The 26,104-nt window shown below is 32.5% G+C and overlaps 2 protein-coding genes across 2 annotated transcripts in view; one reads left to right on the forward strand and one right to left on the reverse strand.

Annotated features, from left to right (window-relative positions):
- Positions 1–26,104, reverse strand: part of LOC115243590 — a 273,190-nt gene that overhangs the window by 150,485 nt on the left and 96,601 nt on the right. The window contains exon 3 of the mRNA XM_029820717.1: positions 15,900–15,959. Within this exon, the coding sequence (XP_029676577.1) occupies positions 15,900–15,959 (60 nt within the window). The remainder of the gene's footprint in view (positions 1–15,899; positions 15,960–26,104) is intronic.
- Positions 23,345–26,104, forward strand: part of LOC115243670 — an 8,001-nt gene continuing 5,241 nt past the window's right edge. Inside the window, exon 1 of the mRNA XM_029820831.1 lies at positions 23,345–23,490. Coding sequence (XP_029676691.1) covers positions 23,385–23,490 — 106 coding nt within the window. The 5' untranslated portion in view covers positions 23,345–23,384. The remainder of the gene's footprint in view (positions 23,491–26,104) is intronic.

Genomic DNA, 26,104 nt, shown 5'->3' on the forward strand with positions numbered 1-26,104 from the left:
ATATCAAAATAAAATTTTTAATTCCATTCTTATAAACATAATTTAAATAATTTTTATTCACTAAAATATAAACATTTTCCTGATCCGCATATAAGTTATTTATATCCAATAGCCTATTTCTTTTCAGTTGTTTGAGATTTTAGATGTATCACAAACATCTCTCTAAAAATTTTATTTTAATAATTAATTATTTATAAAATATTTAATAAAACACGCAAAAAAATAGAATATATACTTTTTTAACATTGATTTGCTTAAGCACACGAAAAAATAAACACAAAAAGATTAAACAAATTTCAATTTTCAAAACTCAATTATAAAAATATCAAATATATAACCATTTTCTCAACTAAAACAATATATAAAATAAAATTACAATGTACTCCAATTGATTGCTTCAAAATTAATTTAATAATTTTTATGTTGCTGATTAATCGCATTTCAATTTATTTTTTAACGTTTTTGTGATACGATAGCTATTATATTTATTTGAGGACACACGAATAGAAGTTCAAAAATAAGATAGTCGAAGTTTTTCGCTAGCTTCTAAAAATTGCGAGACATCAATAGAGGAGAAACGAGTTGATGTTCCGCCACGAATTGTGTCAAAAGTTCCATAAACAAGTGACAAAATGGACAAAGTTACTTGCACCTCCGAGATGAGATTGTTGTCCCTTGAGCATTTGAAATTTCTGTGGGGCCATTCGTGGCTGAAACTTTGTATTCATCTCTCTCATTTACTCTAGAGGCCTTTGCGTTTTGAAGTAATCGTCTCATCCAAACTATTCTTTAATATATGTCATAATAATTACTAACAATAAGTCAAATTCACCGTTATATTAATGTAAATGTGGAAAGTCATGCAAGATCAAAATTTATATAATTAAGAAACCTTGAATAATTTTGATTTTCTTTTAAATATCGATTAATTGTTATACGTTATATATTAATTTCCGTAAAATAAATTTTATTTTTTAATTATTATAATCATTTATCGTGCAATTCATCCCATATTATCCATTTTAAATTCTTGTGATTTCCGGAAATATATTAGTCCTGTAATAATTATGACCATTTGATGTCTATTAGCAGACAATACAATATTTATCAATGGCAAATGTGTTGATACAACGTAGCTGATTTGGATCTAGTTTCATCTTCGTAACTATTGCGAATTTTATAAAACCGCGAAATATCCATCGCACATTGTCATGAATAATACAAAACTTATACGAATCGCCGGAAAAACGGGAGAAGTTGTTTCGTATTCTGGAATAGAATTATTTCTGGAATTCAATATGAGTTTCCGAAAGTGCAATTCTGTGTCTAAATTCGCCATTACGCTCAATGCAATAAAATCGGAAGACAAACTGTACAAATTTTTTCATAAAGATCTATTATTTGTAATAATATTAACAATTATATCATTACACTCTTATCAATCGAGCATAATACATACGAGCTTTTACTTGTAAGTACAAGCGTAATATTTGTGGAAGAAAGGATTCTTTGACAATTGGAGATATATTAATATAATACAAAATAAACAGGATAATTTCGTCATTTGATTTTTGCACGTCCTTTCAGTTTTTTATGTCCAAAATGACGAGAACTATGCCGATAATAATAATGACGTCAAAAAGATATTGAAAACAATAATAATCATCAGCGAGTAAATGCAAATCTGTTTTATACTAATTTTAATATAGCATAATTTTAGCAATATTTTGTATAATACAATAAATATATATTCAGTAGTTCTTAAAATTGCAGTTCTTAAGATTAAATTCAATACTATCTAGTATTGAATGTTAATATATTGAATAGAATCGGACTGAAATTCGCATTTGATTGTACATGAGTTATTTTTCAAGAAAATATTGAAAGGAGAAAATCTTATTATTGCAAAATAAAGTGTATGTTCTCGATCGTTTTATTATACATAAGATTATTTCTCGCATTATATTTTTTTTCGTATATATAATATTTATATCTAGCATTTTTTCTGGACTTATTCAAATCTCAACGAAGCGAAATAATTATATAACGAACAATCTGATGAAGAACGAGGCACAAAGGATACGATAAAGGAAATAGTGCGAGAGGGAATGAGCGTGAAATTCTAGCAGTGCTGCAAACTTTTGGCAAAACTTGAGTCGATTATTTTAATGCATGGAGAGATAACGGTACACTTGGGAAGAGTTTAAGGAACCAGGAGATAAACAAGTGCGACAACGAAGGGTACCGTCAGAAACTCTCGTCTCTGTTTATGATTCTATTATGTTGACGGACTGCTTTTCTGATCTTGGAAAAGTTCGATCGAGGATGTTATCTAGGATTTCGTAGCGGCCTTGCATAGTCAGGGATTTTATAGTGGCTGCTGATATAATCTAATGCTATGGATCCGAAGCAAGTTTTAGTAAAACAATAGGGACAGAATCATACCCATACACGTTTAAAGAAAATACGGAAAAGACATTTTAAAAATATTTTAGTTGTCATAGATTTTTTACGTGCGTAAATACACATATTCGAGAATTTGTAATATATTACATATTGTAAACAAGAATGCAGAAATTTGGTTATCAGAAATTTTAAATTATTATGTTTTAACAGTTATAAACTTTCGAAATGATGCAGGTGCAAATTAAAAAATAAACTTGTAAAAAAGAACTAAGAAGAAGAATTAATAAAAGCCCGGATTAATAAAGCAAATTATGTCGGCGAAATATTTATTTAGTGTCAAAAGGAATGTCGTTCAGCGCGAAAGAGAAAGTTTCAAAATAATGACTCGCGATTAATAAACTCGAGAATGTAATCTCGCTAAAAGCTACGGTAACAAGTTATTACCAAATTTTGTATGAAAGCGTACATCATCAATTTTCTCAATTTTTAATCTAATTAGCTCTGGATTATGGTTATATTACCAACGTTCGCACTTTTAATAATATAATACTCAAGATCTATGACTCAAATTATGGAAAATATATCCATTTTATTAATTAAATCATAATTCATGTTATTTCCAAATATTAATCATGGTAAATCCGTAGTTTTTAGTTGTATCTTTTTCTACTTTCTGTTTTACAAATAGAAAAAAAGTATAGATTTATAAAAAAATGATAAAACTGTATTCTTTTTTTACAAAATATGTAAAATGATAATTTTTATTATTACGTCGTTTTGCTTGAAAATTAATCGTAAATTAAAATATCTTTTAATCTAAGCTAATATTTTTCAATTATTAGGATACCAATAATGTTAAAGTGTATATACTCTGTCAATCATGTATTAAATTTTGCTTTTCCGATTTAATTTCACCATATAAAAGTTTATCAGTGATATAAAAAATATAGCGTGTTTTCCTTAATTAGATTTGATTTCTAAAATATTTGTACATTCTCTCTTTTGCAGCGACGATGTGAAATAAGAACAATTGAAACAAGAGTTTTGATCAACTTAGAAATATAAGAGAGCATAGCAGAGAGTAAAGAAATAGCAGCGAAAGGAAAGAACTGCGAAGATTTCTTTTAGATACCGAGAGCAGATCGAATCCACTTTTGATTCAAAACTTTTCGTTCTAACTGTCGATAGTTGCCTCCCAAGCCTTGATAGCGTTCCCGCGGAGCGCAACAAAATTCGAAGCTACTTTGCGGATGTAATTTTTCTAGACAAAAGTACGCGCTGAGTAGGGGAAAGCACCTAATATACGCGCATGTAGATATATATATATATATATATTCCAGAACTTAATAAAGAGACTTGCAGGTATAAAAAGAAAAATTTTCTGAAAGAGATTGCAAAGGGATTAACCTTTAATTGATTGCCCAAGAAAAATGGAACGGCGAACGTGCTCAATAGAAAATCGCTCGTTCTCTTCCTTCTTAACGAGATCTAACCTTCAAGTTAGATATATAATGGTGCAAAAAGCAATCTCTTAATAGTTTTTCTTTTCGAAAAACGTGAACACGAATGATCCAGCAGATTATAACTACGTTAAAATAATTAATATATCTAATTGATTAATATCTAGCGTCTTTGATACGAATAAAGGATGTCAAGAATGAGCTCTCTATTTATCTTCTAGTGTCTTTTAGTTTTTTACAGGACGACGAGACGCGAGGATGCAAGAACAGATGCAAGGCATTCTTCTCGGTTGGTGGAGTTCACGCGGGAAAGTACACGGAGTTCTTCTTCCGTCTCGAAAGTTCTGCTTGCCGTTCAACCTGCGGAACCGTCGTCGCTCGTACCTCGTGGTTTGAGGAATATTGATTTTCAATTTGCATTCTCCCAATAGCCAGTCATGCATCACATTTCAAAGTTGCAAACCATCACGAGACGCGAGACAGACCTTCCTACTTGGTGCCATGGCGCGGATCCCATAAATGAAAAAAAGAACAGAACGATAACGTGTCTGCAAAAAACAAAGTTTCGACTGCGAAGAGTGTAGTACCACGATGAACCGAATGACGAATTCGTTACCATCCATTACGTTAAATTTTTGATGGCGTCTGAAAGCAAGATAATCTTGTAAACGCGTACTTTCAGAAAAGTATTCATAGGTATCGTATTCGGCCTCAATCGATCAGATGCATATGTACATGTGATTAACAAAATAGTTGCAAAAATTTGTTTTTTATTTATTTAAATGCAAAACATTTCACTGTGTGCACTCTCTCCTCTTTATATAATATTATACATATATATATATATATATAGATCTCTCTGTGTCTTTTCAAGTTTAATTAGTAATTATACCATAAAAAAAAAAAATTAAATTGCCAAAGAATCATAGATACTATAGAAGTACATGTATGAAAACACAGTAGAAAAATAAAAATTTTTTTTATCTTGTTTATCAATATAAAATAATCTTCTTGTCGGATCATAATACGATATTAAAATTTCCATGTGTTATAATAATGCAATAAATAATTTCTAAGAAATAACTTTGATTTAATTTGCAGCCGTATAAAGATGTCTATACGTTAGTCTCGAGAAAGACAAAAGGAATATACTAGATGCACCACTCTGGGATCAATGAAGTTCAGCCACTTTGCTCCGGGTAGAGTTAATAATGAAGCGGGACTTGTGATGTCTCTTCTATCTTGGTTCTTGCAACGGCAAAACTTTGGCTTCGAATTCTCAGCGAAAGTTTTGCGCTGTTGCTCAAGAGCCATAAGACGTGCAAGAAGTTTTCATGGTAATAGGTTACGATATAACCGACGCATCGTATTAGATTCAGCTGACCGATAATGTTACACGTTATCAATATATGTATGTCCATACTGTCTATAGAAATGATGATAAATATCGATAAATTAATCGCGTATTAACAGCACAATTAGTATAATCATATATATAATAATCCTTATAAATATAATTTTATAAATAATTATTATATTATATATATAATAATTTCAAAACTTTCTTTTATTCCGAGTTCTACAAATTTTTATTTTGATTATATTAATCTGCTGTTCATACGCGGCTAATTTGTCGATATTTATCATTATTTTTATAGATAGTATAGACATACATATATTGATAACGTGTAACATTATCGGTCAGCTGAATTTAATACGATGCGTCGATTACATCGTGACCTATTGCCATGAAAACTTCTTGCTATATATATACACATAAATAATTAAATTTTTTTGTCTGGCAAAATTCATAATTTATTTTGAATTTATGGTTGTTGAACAAATATTTGACAATCTCTCGGATTCCATTATTGACGCGCTACAAAATTAATTATAAATCAATGTACTATGATTAGCAAAAGTATCGTAAATTACTTATTGCATTTGTGAAAAATCAGTTCTTTAATGTAAAATCAATGCAAGATAGTACTGTTAAACTGTAGCGTATCGTTCGTTGAAGCGGCCATTTAACGCGATAGTTAGCGAGCGTTCATCGAATCGGTCTTTATTTATCGTCCTGGCGGAAAATCGTTTCGTACCGCGGCATGTCGAAAAGCTTCGGAAAGTGGAAGCACGTTTGAGAGGAAATTAGATCGGGCAATTTCCGTGTCCACTAGCAGCCTGAGCGGTTGACGGGGATGGGGATGGGAAAAGGTAGTAGAGAGAGAGAGAGAGAGAGAGAGAGAGAAAGAGAGAGAAGGGATAGACGCGTGATGTGCAACCGACCATGGTGTATTTATTTGTACAGTAGTGCAAAATTAGACCTTTTAAAAGGATTAAATTAGATTGTGTTTAACTAGTGGAGTACATTACCGAAAAAAAAGAACCAAAAAGATACAGAGAAAGAGACAGAGAAAAAGAGAGAAAAGAGATAATGACTTTAATCGGATTTTTGAGATTCTATTAACATACTCTTTAAATTTTAATCTCTTCATAAATGACATTTAGCTTCAATTATTTTTCTCTAAAAACAAAGATTTTTTTACAAAACTGTAGATCTCTCGCGTCAGCAGACAATTAATCACAATATTTTTTTATATTATCGATACAAATTTCTGCGAATGAGATAAAAATATATAAAAAAACCAATAAAAAAATTCGTAATTATAGATGTGGGCGGGAGTTTTTTCTCGTATTATTGTAATCATAATGTCTATCTCAAATGTGCGGTGTATGACAACTTATCTGTTCCTCTTCATCCAGCACTCGAGAATCGTCGAGCCGCCGATGATTAAGCGAGCGGTCCGGGACGCGGCGCGAGTCGTCGTGCGTAAGCTGTGACACCTGACCATGCGCGCATCCCGGACAGGGGTAATTAATCTAAAGCCCATCGGGGAAGATGGGGAAGAGGAAGAGAAGAGAGGGCGAACGATACCACCACCGTCGCCGCGGGGATGGTGGTGACAAATTACCTGGACGCGCGCGGCATCCGAGTCGCGAACGCAGTTGGTACACGGGCTGCTCGGCACGCTTGGCAAGTACAGTTGGTGTACCATTGCGGTATGTACCATCCGCAGGCCGATGACGAACCCCGCGAACGGAACTTCCGCTTGCCGTATCATGCGTGAACAAAACAAGTTGTACGGATGTTCGGATTTCCATGGACGTGATTCCGCCGATGGTCGGCGGATAGATTTGGTAGACGAGAGATTGGAGCGACTATTTTGCTCGTACGTTTTCAAAACCAAATCTCCGCTTGTTAAATAAAACGTTCTCTTGCTAATATAAATTTTAAAAAAGACGCAAAGCATTATATTTATGCGCCATAATAGATAAAGCTGTAATTGTCTTTAACAAATTGCAATTTTGGAAATTATATTTATTCTATGAAAATTTGCAATTTTCGTCGATTTGTTTATTTGTCAGGACAAATGTGTGATAATCATAGAGCTAGTAAAAGTTATAAGATTGTAAAATTTGAAAGGCAAGATAGATGAGATCATCATATTTCATCCAATAAAATAAGCAACTTTTTATTTAATCAAAAATTCAAATTTATCAGATGTCTATCAAAAATATATCTTACATAAAAAGAATAAAAGAATACAATATTCATAAATTTTTATTATACTTATAACCTACATTTTTTATTAAACTGTACATCTATGCAATCTGCTGATTATTTCTTTCATCTCTGTCTTCAAAAACATATCAAATAGAGATCGCTTTTAACTAAATTTTTTAAATATATATTTGCGTGTATGTTATATAATATAAATCCAACATCTATGTTAAAATAAATTGCAAATTTTCACATTTAAAAGTATACTTGCTAAAAATTTATATTTAAATCCATTTACTCGAACAGTTTTCCAACATATCAAGATTTTACGATTCAATAAACAATTCAACATCGAAATAAATGATATTAATCAATGCCTATTTTTTTAGCAGAGCAATTCCTTTTTCCAAAAATGCCAAAAAATCAAAATTTTTTTGCTCAATATGAGATATGTAATATAAATTGGAATGTCATTAAGTATTATAACTCTTGAATTAAGTAAGCTATGCGAGAGCATTGTATAAAGAAACAACAATATTGCATAAAGCAAACCCGATAACGCTATCAGTAAAATCGTCGATATTGACATGAAATCCGTGTGGCGCAGTTTCTAGGTCGAAACATCGACCGCTTTAACCAGAGATTATGCAAATTCGTCTCGATATCCGTCCGCAAAGCCCGCCAAGCGAATACAGGCGACAGAGCTGAGCGTTGAAACGATGATACTTTTGTATGTGATGGCGGACGAGAATTCTGCTTCAAGGTCGATAAAATTGCAGATACTTTATAACCTTCCTTTTAATCGGCCAGTATATATTCGTGAAATTTTATTAAACCTGATAAAAACGTCGAAACCAGAAGCGAGATCAAAAGATCTCATAGCCGAGAAATCTCCTCGATCCGATTGAATTTCCGAAGGAATAGCGCCTGGAAATGAAAGATTCGCATTTCGTATAAGAAGATGATACTTGTAACATTTTTTTATTTCTGCTCGATATAATGAAAAGAAGTTTTTATGGCTGCGAAAAAAGTGAATGGCAGCTCGCAGGCGACTGATCGGCTCGAGATCAACGCATTTTCCCTCGAGGGAAAATAGTTAGCGGAAAATCGCTGCGAGCTTGAAGCGATTAACTTGCAAAATCAATTGAAAAAAAATATATATATATATCGTGCAGAGAAAGCCGCCTAGAATATCACGTCACGTGCTACGGTCACACTGGCTGTGGGCGAGCGCTGGTCAGAACGTATCGTCGATATCTTTTAACGATGCACTAAAAGCTTCAACAGATCGTTACAACAATGACGATATTGAGCGCAGTCCAGCACGTTCGCGGCTGACATAAGCTTTATCCCGATCGTTGCGTCGGCATTTCGTCGTATTAAACGTTCCAGCTGGCTACTCGCGACTAACGATAACCTTTCGACGATGACTGCATTCCGGCCGAGTGCTTCCGATTCGTACGAATATAAATGTGTTGTACGCGTCTACATGCGCAAGCTGGCATACGCTACGTACGCAACGTATGACACTATTCTCTACGTCAGATTCGATTTATCACTTGCCCACCATCATCACCGCCACCCACCAGTATCGCGAGAGAACCGCTGCTGTTACGACTAGACTAGTTATTCGTAATTACTCGCGTGATGGGAAAGCTCGTTTCTCCAAGCTGGATGGAGAGACTGACGGATGGAGAAGTTATATCGCTGCCGAGATCTATCTTTCCCACAGGACGAGACATTACGTGCTGACGTTTACAAATTCTTCGTGAACAAATAACGTTCTCGCTCGCACGAAAAGCAAGAAGGGATTATGTAATCATGAGCGATCCGCGAACTATAATTTTCTCAGAAATGTGGCGCAAACCACAAAACTTAAAACTTATTAATTAATTATAAAATAATAATTTCTGATAATTTATAGTAGTAATATTCTTTACTAAAAACGAATGTATCAAATAAAACAAAAAAAAAAAGAAGAAAATAATAAATAGAGAGCACGTAAAGATATACATAGTAGATAAGCACAATCATAAAAAATAGCAAAGTAAAAATTTTTTATGTGATTTACAAACGTAATACTCTAAAAAAATACATGAGACTTTATGAAATTCGATATTGATAAATAATACTATATTCAAAAGTATACACGAATAAAAAATAGCGTTAGCAATTTTAAATAAATATGTTATTTACCAATCTAATTTTTTCTTAAGTCAATCAAATATCAAAATTCAATATTGAATTAAAAATCCAAGATTTCAAAACTACATATTATTGTATCGTTTATGTACTTCTAAAAATAATGACTGCATGCTTAAAGTAAAATTTTATAAAAAGATCCTCCACAGAATTCATTAGAAAAAGTTAATGAGATATCATACATAACAATTAGAAGAAATATATACGTATAATTGGACTCTTGGGGTAAAACTCATCAAGAACACACTTGCAAATGAGCATAGCAATGACGAAGCTGTAGGTAATCGCCCGTTAAATGATCGCGCTTAACGCACGAAAGGGTCGTAATAGAGCGTGTATGATACACAGTATGTTTGCACAACCTCATCCATCTTTTTCTTCCGCCGTTTTTTTTTACTTCTCGCTTTATTTCTTGTCGTCATTCTTGGATACACGATATAGTAATTTGTCGATCAATACGCTGACAAACGAGAAGCGCACACTAGTCACACTGAGATAAGGCACAACATCAGGCTAGCTCCTGATAATGATTAAAACTTTCTTGTCACAGTATATATATATATATGTATGCATATCATGCGACACTGAAGCGCACGTTATTGTCGTGCGCAATATGCGCACAGAGAACACCACCTCCCACCCTCTTCATCCCTTTCTCATCCGATTTCGCTCTGTACCGCGCCACAGACCTCTCTCCGGTTCTCTATCGGAGCTACAATATGTGTGGCATATTGTAATCTATGAGCCGACTAGCACCTAGGTCGCCGCCGGCAATGATGATATCAAATGCAGTGATTGACGCTCCGTTCTCCATACCAACAATTCCCGTTCCCCGTGGTTAAACTGGCGCAACCATCACCATCGTCATCGCCATGTCGTGTCGCCATCATCATCGTACGCCGTGCAGTCACATCGCGCTCGTAACGGCATGGAGAGGCTGCATTATCCGCCATATACATGTGTGCGCGATTAAGTCTGAACGAACCTTCCGGCCTCTCATTCGCGCAAACGTGAAACGAATCTATATTCAAAATGCGAATTTAGCGTTGATTCAAAGCGTCGCGAGTGTGTTAAGGGAAGTATCGATTATACCGGTCAACGGTCGGTCAAAAACTGATTTCATCCCACTGATATTCGCGTTGTTTAACTGATCCTGATTCTGGATCAATTGTTATGGATCATAACAATGGGGCTCTACGTTACTCTTCACTATTAAAAGTTGAAGATCATGATTCGATGTCTTGATGTCAATTTCTCTTGCAAATCGTTTCTCTTTAAACACTATTTATAAAAAAAAAAAAGAACAAGCTCTCTGAGCTGATTAAAGAAAATTTAATTTTAATTAATTACGCTGTATGCACTTTAAACTTACTCTCTTAAATGGAATCAACGTATTAGCGCTGATAAGCAATGAATAGTTATTGATAATTACAATGTTTGAATACTATAGTTATATGTGTTTCATTCCAGATATGTGTGTGTGTGGGGGTTTCTCTCCAAAAAGTAGCAATCCAAAATAAATAAGAAAAAAAGCTTTAAAAGCTAATATGTACTATTATTACTAACTTTTCACTGAAATCTTATTGCTATAATCAATAAACCATAGGACGAAGAAGCAAAATGTAAGTATTTTCATTGAAAATCAATAAATCTTTCACTGATCTTCAGTAAAGTCTTGTGTCTGCTTAATCAGTGATATTTCCACTGATTCAATTTAGGAGAGCAGATAAAGCATTTCCGCACAAAATGCCTTTATCGTGCAAAAAAGTCACGCATATTCCTTTCGAGATAGTCGAGATTAAATAAGAATCAACGAGACAAACAAAAAAGCGCCAGCGAGACTGCACCATTTCCGACGTCCCATGAATTTATATCGCTCGCGTGAAAATTTACAGGTACGCACGACCATTCCAGCAAACTGCATATTTTTTCCCCCCCAATCGGGCCATTGTCCATGCGATAACGCCGAGAACATATCGGCGCATCGATCTTTCGCTCGTCCGTTTATTACGCGATAAAAGCATGAAACAATATGTACGGAGAAAATATCCGTTACTACCCCGTTTCTGCGTCTCTTTATATAAACGCGCCAATTCTATCCGATGTCATCGGCTATAATCTCATCAATATTCGCTAATCGCGTATCGTAACGCATCGTTATTAACAAAGAATCGCATTTATAGTATAGTATGTTACTCTCAAAATTTCTGTTACTTCTTCCCTTTTCATTCTAGCTATAAACCGTCTGATAAGCACCAACGGACATTCCACTACCTCGTAGGAGCAATTTTGGGAACCTCGTTACTACTACATTTAAGCATGTCGGCTTATCCGGTTTCTATGCTTCGGATCATAAAGGTAGCTCTTAACGCGTTATGGTTATACTATTGTTGTCGTTCGCGGATGCCATCCGACAATGTAACCCAAGCCTGACGCTCACAGAAAATTTTTCATCGACATCGTGCTAAAGCGCTCGTTTTACCACTCCCAACGCGTTTACCATTCTAATTCCTCAGCATTACGAGTTGTTATTAGATGAAAGAGATAAAGATAATTCAGCCAGCCGCACGTTTGCGAGAATCTCGAGGATCTCGATGGACAATAGCGGCTTTTATGATCCATCTCCATGATTGGAATAGTCGGAGAATATCCTCATCCTTTTTCAGCATTGTCCGTACACTTTTTTCTAATGCATGATCGTCGAAAACATTTAAAGGCAAATTTTTGAAAAAAAAAATTATTTAACATATGTAAATATGTAAAATATGTAAAGTATACAAAAAGTATTGTAAACTATTTTTAAAAAAAAGTTTGATTGTGTTAATAATTAACATGACATTTTAACGCGTATTAAATTAAATTAACGGAATAATTGTTACGAAGAGGATCGACTTATTTTTTATATCCATACGCCCCCCGCCAATTGACATTCAAGTCTGCTAAAAAAATTATATCTTACAAAAATAATTATACCAAATATGAAATATAATTGTGAAGCAATAATGTATATCACAAATTTGATGTGATATAGTAAATCGGGTAAATTAACGGAGATATCATGTTTACTCTCTTTAATCTATCTGCACTTTCTAGCATTCACTAAAACTACTTTTCAACGCTCTAAAGTTCTAAATTGCTCCGTCTATATAAGCTCATATTGCGTAATTGCACGGATATCAAAATACTACTAAACATACTAATAACTTACAGTTAAGACTAATTAACTTTATAAAAGTTTATTCTCGATTATTCAACATTTTTATTTCTAATATTTTATTTACTTTTTGTGCAATTTGTCTCTCTAATCCAATATTTTCCTTCTATCAATTTAAATAATATAAAAAAATAGAAAAAGAATTATTTTTAATTTTTTTTTCTCTATTAAAATTCTCTCTCAATTTTAATATTTGTGATAAATACATAAAATAATTAAAGAAAAATTATCTATATATATTATATATCTATCAATTGTTACTATCAAAAGTTTCAAAAGAAATTAATATTCCATTAGAAAATAAGAAACAAACCGTTCATATTATATAGTTATAAAATCTATGTATAAATATGTATAAATAAATATGATTCCTCTGCCTTTCTATTTATCGTATGATATGCGAAAGTGATATTTAAGCAACAGATATATTAATATTTATAACCAAACAAGAATCGGTATTCCTTTTGCGCTATCAGCAATATTTGATATCAGTAAATACGACAGAAATCTTTCATTGAATTCCTTACTTCATTCGATATGCATTTTTATTTTTTTCATCTCTATCGTCGCTCTTCTCTCGACACTGCTGTCGCTCTTATTTTCATCTAACATCATGTGACAATCTCGTTTATGTCGATAACTGCACAGATAGAAGAATTCCTTGCAACTGACGTGATTTTCACGACACAAGGCGACTTTTGTGCAATCGCGATAGAAAAACGCTTTGAATAATACACGATGAATCGTCAACGAAAATTCGCTGCATGGGTTGCAAAGAAAAAATTGCAATTGCGTGAAAATGAAATGCTAGCGGTTTTGAAAATATTCCATTGTTAGTAATATTCTAATATATAATTAAACTGAATAATTTTCATCGGATATGTGTGTCAATATAAAAAAGAGAGAATTTAGCATAATAGAAAAATTGTTTTAAAAACCGAGTATCTTGTTCATTCGTTAGATTTATATCAAATTTAAATAACTCTCTCTCTCACTCTCTGATTTTTTACTTTTTGCTAACATATAGACGGCATAATTCTCTAAATTCACGTGACAATAAAATACCGACTCGTATCGCTCACGAATCGTTCGAAAGTGTCCTGAAAATTACACGGACTCCATAACTTACAGTAGATTTATACCTCGCCCCGTGATATATACACATATATATCGAACTACCACACAACCGAATCTAATTGGCATATACATTAATACAGGCGCATTAACAGAGGCTACGCGATTAATTACCCGTCCGCGATCCAAAGTATTCCCCGTACGCTAATAAATTGAGTTCACGCAGAGCGGCGCGAGAGAGGGAGACGCACAATTAAATAGCGGGCAAAAATAAAGCGGCATTGCTTTTTCAGACGTGCCAAGCGTGTCCACCACGGTCCTTTTTTGTTCGCGCGGAAATTTTTTTCACGCCACATGACAGCTGCGTTACTAAATCTGACCGAAATTACTCGGCGGTTCCATATTAATCGTGTTGCACGCAGCGCGCGTGCGACCGCCGTGATGCTTACTCTTCCATCACGCGGGACACATCGCGCCGAAATATGCTACATGGTATATTACTGTGTCGTGGATGTAATCATAGTGTGCGAACATGTAAATCCAAAACGATCCACCGTATTAATAGGTGCGAGATGCGTATATCGTGACGATAAAATTTTTTTTCAAATTTACGATTTTGCATTCATACACAATCCTCCGAAATTCCCGGGAAATGTCTATTAATATCATAATCGAGTATTTATGGTTTCTGGCAGACATCGTGAAATGTTCGAGACCTGTTTCGAAGAAATATGGCATGTCGGACCAGAATCTGGTTAACGGAGCGATTAACATGTACTTTCTAATAAAGCAATGGGTAATTAATTTTCAGTATATGAATAGCAGTCAGAAGCCTGCTCTAATTAATTCTTCAATATAATCTTCGATATGACGCATTTTCTTTAACATTCTTAGTGATTGTATTTGCAAACTATTTCTGCAAAAGCTATTATATACACTTTTATACTTAAATACGACATTATATGAGTCGTTTATTTTTAAAGTGACGCAACTTTGAAGTAATCGAAATTTTAACATAGCAATAAATTAATGCAATATACGCATTTTGAAAGAGAGATAGAAAGAGGACTTTTATAAGCCTTATATGATGAATATCTAAAGATTATTTTCTTGATACATGTGTCTGTAAAAATCGAAACAGTTCCAATCATTCGAAAATTATTCTAAATTTTCAATTACTAGCGGCTAATAGCTAATTGATAATATAATTAAAATACACATACGTGCAAGTATAACGCAGCGTTATCGGTGCATCTGGTAATAGTATCGCCCAGAGAGGATTTAATGATCATGCGTACACGGTTAGTAATATATAGAGAAATTGTTATTTATCTTTTATAGGGAGTTATTATATCATCTGCGTGAATATTCATTACATATAGATATGTCTAGTAATGTATAGAAGCAAAAAAAAAGATTTATTTTCCATCAAACACGGATGTAATCAATCCTATATAAACTCTATGATCTCTATAAATTTTAAAACATTCGTTGCATTAATATTTGCGATAAATTTTTTAAACATGTTTTAAGTTGTTTAACTTAAATATTTCAATAGTAACATAGTTATGAGTGCTCATTATGCATGATTCCACGATTAGGATGCCGCGCAAGTGGCCGGAAAAGGGAAAGTTTGCAAGGTTTAGTGTGTTAGCCCCGCGAGAGGAAGAACTACCGGATAGGGTGAACAACCACTTGGTAGCGCTGTTACTTTTAATTAGCGCAGCCAGCCGTTTTATTTCGGAATGGTTAGCAGAGCGGAGCCAGCAACTTAGCAGCAATTTTTACTCATTAAGGTTTCCGGAAAGTTTCCCTCTGGGGTGATGTAACGCGAAAAGATGAAAATCCTCGTCGGCAACAGACGTTGCCTAACAGAGGACTTATTCTTTATCACCGCTCTTTAAATGCTTTTCTCTCTTGCGATGATAATCATTAATGCAGCTGATAAGATAATAAGGAAAATTCAAAAATTAACGCTCACCTTTCGGCTATTTCCGTCCTTGGGGTTCAGATCCGAGGCTACTGTTCCGAAAATAGTCGGCTGAAAAAGAAATAGTAGCATTCGTTAGTTAATTTATCATGGTAGCAAAACATTTAAAATCTAGTATTAAAAGTATAAAAATGCTGTCAGCACTCATATAATTATTAAGGGAAAAATTAGGGAAAATCTATTTGGTCATCGATGACATTTTAAATGATAAAAAAATTAATGTCGCAAAAGAGAAAGAAAGAAATCAATCGATATATCCAATTTAAAATCTATTTATGTCCAATAAACATACCCATGTTTAAAAAGTTGAGTATAGTGATAAAATCATAAAATTTCAATTTTTAGTTTCGATAAGATAATTAGATTATTCAATAACACAGGAATTAATTTATAATAACAATCATAATTATATAGTATTAAATTATCAAATATTGGTTAATTTAGATATAATTGTTTGTGTCGAATTTAATATCGTAGCAATTCTCTTCTATTTCAATTTAATTACAAACGGTATTTGCAATCGCAGTTTCGTGCAATTCTTCACCTCCAGCTAGAAATTCTTATATAATGAGCGCTCGATAATTAATACGGTACTCCATCAACCACGTCGCGAAACTATTACAACTTGAATTTATCTTTTATCGCTTGCGAAGCAAGTATGGAAGAGAGAGTTCTCTCTCTCTCTCTCTCTCGCTGCAATCTATAAAACATATAATTTTCGCTTTTCAGTTTTTAAATATAATTATATTGGGGATACGACGCAGCAAGCAAATATCTTGTTGTACGAAACTGCAACTGGTTGTACGAAACATTAGTTAACTGTCCGAAACTAACGGCAAGCGTACGTTTTGGGCGAAATTATCGAGGCATATACGCTATAGCGCAGTCATGTAAAACTGCAAATTTCAAAATGTCGTAAAATCACGGCGCTTCATAAATCCAAGATGACATCTCGTCCGTAGTTGCATATGGTGACCATTAATTGTTCCCAACAGATAAAGCGTATCGGAGTCACAATATTTATGATAAATAAAATAACAGTCAAACGTGACACAATATATAATAAGGAAATAAATGCTTGTTTGTAAATGTACTGCGAGAACTGTGATTAAATAACTCGCAAAAATCCGTCATTTTTAAAGCAAAAATATATGGTTAACTGCAATCTATATTTACTTTCATATGTAATTATTTTTCATATATATGTATTAATAACAAGTTATGCAGAACTACAATTTCTCATTTAATTAATTTCTCGTTCATTATTTTAAATAAATTTAAATATTTAGCTATTAACTCTGGAGATGTGTTATAAATTTAAAAGTTAAAATCCGAACGCGTTCTACATTATATAATTCACTGTCATTATATATGTAGTTATATTTTTCACTATAATATAACGTGAGATAACTGCATTTAACAGTATGAGCGGTATTACATGCTTGTAATATGCTGAAACAGTCGCTGGTGTAATGACAATGTTAATTTCCTGAAAATTATATCACATACATCATTACGACTATTTGGCCGCTCGTGATCGAATCATCTCGCAATGTTAATTTTGATAAATTATTACATCCAATCCCATTAGACAATTTAACGCGCCACATATTTTGCACGATTACCGCTTACAAATTTTATCGTCCAGTTACATTGGCAATGACCCATCGACTGTTACTCGATCTACTCGCTTAATTTCAGATCGGCCAAACCACAGTCAATATTTTATGAGACTTAATGAAAACTGTCAACGAGACGACGGCACTGAAAAACAAAGCTGGTTTTTATACCCGGCCGACGATACGGGTGGTCGTTCTCCTCGAGTTTTAATGCATCGTCCGTCGCAACGAAATTAAATCGTTCATACGAAATGACACTTTGAGTTTCTTCGTATAAATCAAATATCTATATGCGCTCATATATACTTATGAGTTATACCATGATAAAGAAAAATATTGTGCACTACCTCCGCTAATATCTTGTATCAATTTGCGCTCGCAACAATAAACGACAATTTTTATTGCTAGACGACAAAAATTGTACTCATAAATTAATTTTATAGTTAGGTTTAGTTCTATGAAACTGCATCTCACCACGCGACAATAAAAAATTGTGAGTTCGGATGGAATATAAGTAGCAAATCGTAACAAATCGTAGCACACACATAGTGATATGAATTTATACTGTCATGGCAGTCATTTATTTTTTGGCGCTTGTTGCGATCGCTGATCTTATAATTCCAGGTAGAATATTATTCACACACACATACACACACTCTAAAGTCATCTCAAATAAAATTTCATCTATTTCTAAATATATAAAAATATACTTTTTATTATAGATATTCCGAGTGGACTGTTTCTTAAGTCTATCGTTTTTATAAATTATACTAATATATTTTTTTATAATGCAAAAATATTTTGCATCACAACAAATGTGCACATGCTATATTTTATAATATATATAAATTATTTTTTCCTCTTCATATATATCTTCGATGGTAAAAACACTATTTAATGTTTCAGTAATATATGGCGCAGCTTTAAATAAATTCTCTGACAAAGATATTGTCGGAGACAGACTGTTTGATGATAGTAAGTATAAAATCTGTTTTTATTCAGCTTGTTTAAATGTAATTCATAAATTGAATATTTGCGTATATACGCGTCTTACATTTAAACACCATTAACTCTTTCATAGCTCCATAGATTAAATATGTTGTATCCAGCAAGAAAAAAATTCTTGATTCTTAAAATATATTATATAATTTCATTTGTAGTATCAATCCATCGTAGTACACATTACAGTGATTCTCCTAAAGGTTAGTAAAACTTTATCTCTCTGCTATTTAATAAACAATTTATACATTGTAAAATATTATTCTTGATTCTGCTCAGTGTATCAAATTATATAAAAAAAATTAATAAAAGTAGATAAAATAGTATTTTATATGACGTGAAATATGTTTCGTGACATCTTGTGCATACGTTTAAAACTCGCACAAATCGTGTCTCTCATAAAATTCGTATACAAGTTTATCTTCGCGTGACAATATACTGATTCATTATACGTTAATTCCTCGTTTAATTGCATTACTAAGAGTCTCTACGTATTTTTAATTTATTTAGGCTCAATGAGTGTCATTACAATGAAATCCAATTTAAATTTGCAGGGTCTCCTGCATCGCGGAGATAGAAAGTTTGCCTCCACAAAATCGAGTGTCACCGACAGCAGCAGCAGAAACTTCCGATATCTCGCTAAAAAATCGAGGCAGCAAAATTACTCGGCTATCCTCACGCGCAAGGGGCTTTTCCTTCGATCGTAGTAAATAATCAAACGAAAAGTGTGACAGTTTATTCTCCAAACTAAATTTATTTCATATAACTTCAAGAGAGGTTTCTATTGTTACTTTTCCCTATTAAATTTGCATAAGTAATAATTTATACAGAATTGCACAGTCATAGTAAAATTGGATTTAAAAGTTGGACACTGTGTGGAATTAAGAATAAAATTTTACTTTAAAATATTTCATTTAAATTCTTTCACAATAATTATATATTTACATACTAAGTTAATATTAAATTAACTTTAAGAATAATAGTACGTATTTAATTTTTATATTCATTATCTATATTGCAATTTTCGAAATTATTGTACAAGTGTTATTGTTTAAATCAAGTACGTCAAACTCATTCCGGCTCACTAGTCACATAGACAATTTCGTATTATATTTCGAAATCGCACATGTTTCCAATATAAGCAAAATGAAATTTTATTTTTAAAAAATCATTTCTTTTTTTTATTTTCTAGCGGATTAAAATATTAATAAAATATTAATATATGTAGTAATAAAGAGAAAAAATATTCTAATGTTACATATATATAAAACTTCAAGTAATAAAGCATATCTGCGTATGTTTGACAAGCTTGATTTAAATTGCACTTACGCACTCATGTTAGATTACAATATTACGTTTTACGAGATTAAAAGATTTATAAACGTAATAAAATTTTATGTACTAATTTATTTGATATAGCGGTCTGTAAATATTCATCATCAAATTGGCAACCGAAAGTTAACGTCAGTTTCGATTTGACATTTCCCAACAACGAAATTTCTTTAAGACATCTTCGTGCACTGATCATCGAAATTCAGGAGGCAATCGCAAAAATTGAGATGATCAAATTCAGGACTAGATCGCTATGGGATTGTCGAGTCTATAAAAACCCACTCCAGGAAATTGTTATCGATATTGACGTGGATGCGACCGAAATCGCAAAGCTGATAGCAAAAGACAAGAAATGGACTCGTGACAAGCATGAACTCGCATCGCCTGACTACGAGAAGCATCAAGGAAACTCTCTTGAAAGTCAGAAGACATCGTCCAAGGAAGAGAATAATGCAGGAGAGAATAGCACATATATTAGAAAATCATATGAGGATTCATTAAAATCGGGATTTCAAACGAAAAAAGATATATTAACTTCTAATGCCGGCATAACTTCTAATGTAAATAGATATGATCGTGATGATTTAGAAATCAAAAACATTAATGTAAAAAAAGACGAAATCGCTTTTATACCGAGTGAATCCAAAACAGAGAATCTAGTTGAGATGTCAAGAGAGACCAAAGAAAATGTTAATACAAGATCAAATATATATCCATTTTCAAAATTTTTTAAAAATACAAAAAAGACACAAGTTTTTTCTATGCCAAGCATGAAATCCAAGCATGTTTCTGAAGAAATTGAAGAGATTTCCCAAAATAATTTTAAACTAAAAAATCTAATCGATAAAAACAAAAAAGATAATGGTACTTTTACAAATCTGTCATACTTATCGGAAGACATTTCAAACGGAGATAATTATCCGCATATTAGCAGACATATAAATTCTAACATTTTAATTACAGGAAAGAACACTAAAAATGACATTAATTTATGTCAGTGTATATCAACGACAAATCAGTCTGATGCACAAAATATAAATAATATTAATAATAAAAAAAAAATTTCAAAATTAAATTTCAAAATTATAAAAGATGGCAATCAATATAAAGACAAAAGTATTTTTAAACAAGGCCTTCATAAGATGACGATTAAGAAGAAGGTTGACATGAAAACTAAAAATTATAACGATTTTGGAAAAGCAATCGATAACAATAGTGATACCAAACATAAATTATCCAATAATACAAAATTCTCCGCCATGGACACATTGGTAAAAATTAAAAATCGCCGTCGAAAACACTTGCGGATTGGCAAGAATGTGATTCTTAAAGCAAACAAGCGAATTAGACGTGGCAGAAAAAACATCAGTAACGCACCAAATCGTTTTAACAATGTTCGAAATGCAACAGTTGAGTGAGACAAAGAACAGTTTTTTAATAAAAAAATGTGAAATGATTCAAAATAAATCGAAAAACAATGAGAGGGAATCAACCTCGATAAATACCTTAATTGATAGCATCACTAAAGTTTTGCTATACTTTATAAACGTCTAACACGCAATTCCTCGACGAATTCTAATAGTCGATCTGTTAAGATGAAGAAAGAGAGGAAACCTACATTTTTGAAGTAACATTCCCTTGACATATAAATATACAAAATTACTGGAAACATTATTTCTTTGTCTCAAATTAATATAAAAAACAAAGTAAACTTATTTTTTTGTTTACAATGGTAAAAAATTTAATATTCATTAATAGACACAAATAATGTTTCGTTGTGTACAACGTTGTTGCAACACAAATATTACTGTCTTGATAAATAAAGATTTTATTCAACAAAATTGATATACATGATATTGCATTACCTGCCATTTACGGTTAGTTTCTGTTGATATGTTTATATCGCTACCTTTAAAATAGCAACACATTATCTGCATCTCGGTGATATTTACAAAAATCGAATCACGAAGTGTCTCGCTTAAACGTAGCGAAGAAGAATGAAAATTACTCGGCCACAAAGCGTACTATTTTAATCGAACGCATAGTTTATTAAGACATACAAAATGCGGTCAAGCAATACGCGTATCAAAACGAGATACGGCACTTTCGATTTTCCGTACCATTTACGAGATCATATTGGTCCTGCATTGATATGAATGCTATCATCGATAACATATAACCCATTTCAGTAGACGAAAAGAAAATAAACAAATCGTTTTAACAATGTTCGAAATGCAACAGTTGAGTGAGACAAAGAACAGTTTTTTAATAAAGAAATGTGAAATGATCTAAATAAATCGAAAAACAATGAGAGGGAATCAACCTCGATAAATACCTTAATTGATAGCATCACTAAAGTTTTGCTATACTTTATAAACGTCTAACACGCAATTCCTCGACGAATTCTAATAGTCGATCTGTTAAGATGAAGAAAGAGAGGAAACCTACATTTTTGAAGTAACATTCCCTTGACATATAAATATACAAAATTACTGGAAACATTATTTCTTTGTCTCAAATTAATATAAAAAACAAAGTAAACTTATTTTTTTGTTTACAATGGTAAAAAATTTAATATTCATTAATAGACACAAATAATGTTTCGTTGTGTACAACGTTGTTGCAACACAAATATTACTGTCTTGATAAATAAAGATTTTATTCAACAAAATTGATATACATGATATTGCATTACCTGCCATTTACGGTTAGTTTCTGTTGATATGTTTATATCGCTACCTTTAAAATAGCAACACATTATCTGCATCTCGGTGATATTTACAAAAATCGAATCACGAAGTGTCTCGCTTAAACGTAGCGAAGAAGAATGAAAATTACTCGGCCACAAAGCGTACTATTTTAATCGAACGCATAGTTTATTAAGACATACAAAATGCGGTCAAGCAATACGCGTATCAAAACGAGATACGGCACTTTCGATTTTCCGTACCATTTACGAGATCATATTGGTCCTGCATTGATATGAATGCTATCATCGATAACATATAACCCATTTCAGTAGACGAAAAGAAAATAAATATATTTTTTTTAATTATTTGGAACCATTTGTTATCATATAATCAAATTAACGTATAATAAATATAATAATTAATAAAGATTGCATTCTTAATAAAGAAAGATAATTTATCAAAATTGTTAATATATGTACGTATGATATGTAAATCAAGTTTTGAAAATGCAAGATAATTTGTATTACATTATCATTTCGTTTATTTATTGTCTCGCGCAAATAAATAGTTTGTTCAAGACTGTATCTATAACTATTTTTACCAATTAGAAAGTTTAAAAGAGAGATAATTTTTATAAATAGTTTTTCGCATAATCTTTTCACAATCCGCAAATAGATCGCGATTAATTGGTATAGATACCAATCGTCCTTTGAAAACTTCTAGAATAGTTATAAGTGGAGAGAATTGTCATGACGGGGTTCGCTCATGAATAATAAATTTAGCCCCACCACTCCAATCGATCACCGGTATATGTACATACGTGATGTGTATATCATATGTTGCCGGACAAAATGGCCATCAGCCATAGTAACCACCTGTTCGTGCCTGCGGTATTTGTATTCTGTCTCCTATTGCCACTCGTTCAGGCTGAGAATTCGGAAGGTGAGCACCACATCCTTTATACATATATATATATATAATATATGACCGCGCGCGTTTAATCTAATAATACCAATATTAACAATAAAATCCATATAACACAGAATTGCCGCAATGTTGCTACAATGTTTTCTGCTGTATAAGAAATGTAAGATATCATGTTTGACACATTAAAAATAAATAACAAATTTAGTAATCATATAATTTTTTCAACAATCAATAAATTTTTTTAAATTTCATAATTTTTTGCAGGAAAAATTATTTTGAAACATATCATACAAATTATTTTGGATTGTGCCAGATATATATTATCAGAAATTTGTTAATATAATATCACTTTGTTTTTAGTGAATATTTTAATATACATGTAACACATCCCCCAATATTATAATTTTATTCTGACAATTTTTTGTCAGAAGTTATCATTACTCGTGATAAATCTGCACAGACAGATTTTATAAAACAAGATTATCGCGCAATTAAAATTATCGTAGACATGTAGATGGAAAGAATCGGTAAAATGAATACGATCATAGCTATATTGTTACGCTGTGATTTACGACGTAACAGTTAGACATAACGACAAGCCAAACAAGAAAAACAAGAATCGATTCAAGTCATGTAACTGGCGTAACACGAAATTCTTATCTCTATCCGCTTCGACGGATCGACCAAGGATTGCATCGTGATTACAGAGGCAAAAGATCGGAAAGAGGCGCACTTCTCTCGCCTCCACGATAATATTATCGATGATTTTTTTTCCATATCTTTTCACGCCGTTGTTATCAAGACGAATCACATCCGATATGGCCGATAATATTCATCGATACGGTATAGAGAGTGCGCTGATTATACGGTCATGATAATTTAATATTTTTATCTTGTTATATCTGAATCACACCAGAAATCGCCATTTTTATTCTGGAATCTTGATCAGATTATTTGTCACAGAGACACAAAGAATTATCAGAAAGCGTGTTGTCTGTATACGATAAATTGTATAAACGTATGTTTGCGCTTTATTCCATTCTCTCGGACACCGTAGCAAATGTTCCGTGAGCTAAATATATCTTCGAAGTTTACGATCTCTCGCTGTCTCTCTGAATGCTTGCGTACGCTAATTTCCTTTCTCTATTTTAATTTCTGCAGCGTTAACTACGGATTTGATCGGTATAAAATCTCATTATAAATCAATCCTTATGATTTGTTCACGTCTGTCTCATTTGTTTACGTCTGTTAATGTGTGTAAAAATATAAAATTTTGTCACATATATATATATATATATAAAGAGAGACACAATAACATTTTATTTTTCATTTGACTTCAAACAAATTTTGTTTTGATAGAATTTCGATTATGATAATCAGGCATACAAAAATATTTAATAAATATGTTATTCAGAAGAGCCCTTCATTAAAATCAATTAAATACGTTATTATATAACTGCTAAACGGTGATGAAGAGAGAAGATATCTAATCCAATTCTCATTAAACCGAGACTAAATTGATCGACAGCCTATAATTGGTATTAGATTATAAATATTCATAAAAAAAAATCAGAATTAGATGACCACGTTTAGTAAATTAATTAATTTAATGGCTATATTTAGCATTGAATATAAGGCATACAAATAAAGTCATCATAGCTATTATTTCATAACTATTATTTGACAGTTTCGACATACGATAAAGAAAATTCATTTACTTATTTGACATTCACTGGTTTCCAGCAAAGATCTTTCCTGACAATTAAGCTTAAGCTCTATGACGTCAACCTCGCAGATAAACTTAAATCCGCTCGAAATGGACGGCATCGATTTTCTATTTCCGGCGCGAATCGTATCGCGATCGTAACGCGCCGGCCAAAGTCGCGGAGCGTTTCGCATAAAAGTCGTGGCTGAATGCAATCTCCGTGCACCGATAAAAGCTGTCGGATACTTTCAGCTCGTTATATCGATCCGCTCAAAATACGGTGCTAACTTTGTAGATTACAGTTTACTCCGTGTCGTAGTCCAGCATCAAAGGGTAAAGTTGCTTTTTCCCCCAACAAAAGCTGGCGCACCCAAAATCTAATTCTACCGTCAGTACTGGAGCGTCCGGTATGTGTCACGAAATAAATTAAATTCTGCTAAAAGTGCTACCCCCATTGGTGAGTTAATGCGGATTATATAATTTCCTTTCCATTCTTAATTTACGTCGAAATCGCACGAGTTTCGTACTAGCGTGCGTTTTATTAGTGCCATAAATCTTTTTAGCGCTCTCTACTTTGTCCTGGAAATATTTTGGGGCAATATGTCTATAAATTATATTTTTTACACTACCTTGCGCAATTCTCTCGTTTGTAGTTGAAATGTAATTTCCAATGCTTTTATAAGATTTGCGTATAAACATATTTTCATATATACACATTTATGTCATTGCAAATTTGATTAACTGGTTATTATGTGTAATTATCGGTAATTATACACATAATTACTAATACAGATGGTTATGTGATAAATTTAATTTTAAAATAATCACCTTTATCAATAATTTTACATAATTACCGGTAATAATTAAAGCCTCTTGGAAAAAGTAATAAAGTTATAATATTATATAAGTATATATCAAGTATAT

The sequence above is a fragment of the Formica exsecta genome, unplaced genomic scaffold (genome assembly GCF_003651465.1).
Source record: "Formica exsecta isolate Colony F162 unplaced genomic scaffold, ASM365146v1 scaffold72, whole genome shotgun sequence".
NCBI lineage: Eukaryota > Metazoa > Arthropoda > Insecta > Hymenoptera > Formicidae > Formica > Formica exsecta.